At 63.0% G+C, this 700-nt stretch overlaps 1 protein-coding gene across 1 annotated transcript in view; it reads right to left on the bottom strand.

Annotated features, from left to right (window-relative positions):
- THAP1 (THAP domain containing 1) overlaps positions 1 to 446 on the bottom strand; it is a 7,487-nt gene extending 7,041 nt beyond the window's left edge. The window contains exon 1 of the mRNA XM_046648407.1: positions 113 to 446. Within this exon, the coding sequence (XP_046504363.1) occupies positions 113 to 183 (71 nt within the window). The 5' untranslated portion in view covers positions 184 to 446. The remainder of the gene's footprint in view (positions 1 to 112) is intronic.
- Positions 447 to 700: the final 254 nt, after the last annotated feature.

Raw genomic sequence — 700 nt, 5'->3', positions numbered from 1 at the left:
CAGGTCTCGCGCGCGGCGCGCGGCGCGGCGCGCCCGGCTCCGCCCCCGAGCCCGACCGGCCGCGCGCCCCCGCCCCGGCTGGAGCGGCCCCCGAGGCGCGCACGGTACTTACTTGTGGAAAGAAACGGGCTTATCCTTATCGTATCGGTTCTTGCAGCCGTAGGCGGAACAGGACTGCACCATCCTTCCGGTCCTCAGTCACTTCGCTTCTGGCTCCCCAGCAGGCGGGGGAAGCTGCTATCGGTGTCGCCGCGCTCGGCTTTGACGCCCGCGCTTCTTCTGTAGCTTTGGTCAACAGTTACAGTGAAGATAGCCTCACTCGGGGGTGACTAATGTGCCCGTTTTGTTGTTTGCATTAGCAGAAAGACCACAACCATCGCCCGTCTCCCATCTCCAAGATGGCGGAGGCTGCTTCAAACTCACCTCTCGCGAGGAGTTCGTCCTACTGTCTCTGATTAGCCCTAAGGTCAGAGGTAACGTTTCCTGGGAAGCAGGCCATTGGCTGAGGCCCGGCGTGTCTTGCGGCGTGCTCAGCGTTGCGGAAGTGGGCAGGGCCTGCGAGCTTCCGGAAGGAAGAGAGGAATTATTTGGGAGAGGAGAGGAGGGGAGAGGAGAGGCGGGGAGGGGAGGGGAGGGGAGCTAAGCCCACGCCCTGGTTCCCCTCCCGTGGTGTTTTCCGTGCCTTAATTTATCCGGGGCG

The sequence above is a fragment of the Equus quagga genome, chromosome 22, assembly GCF_021613505.1.
Source record: "Equus quagga isolate Etosha38 chromosome 22, UCLA_HA_Equagga_1.0, whole genome shotgun sequence".
Lineage (NCBI taxonomy): Eukaryota > Metazoa > Chordata > Mammalia > Perissodactyla > Equidae > Equus > Equus quagga.
The sequence above is the reverse complement of the archived record's forward strand: the minus strand, read 5'-3'. Positions and strand labels throughout refer to the sequence as shown.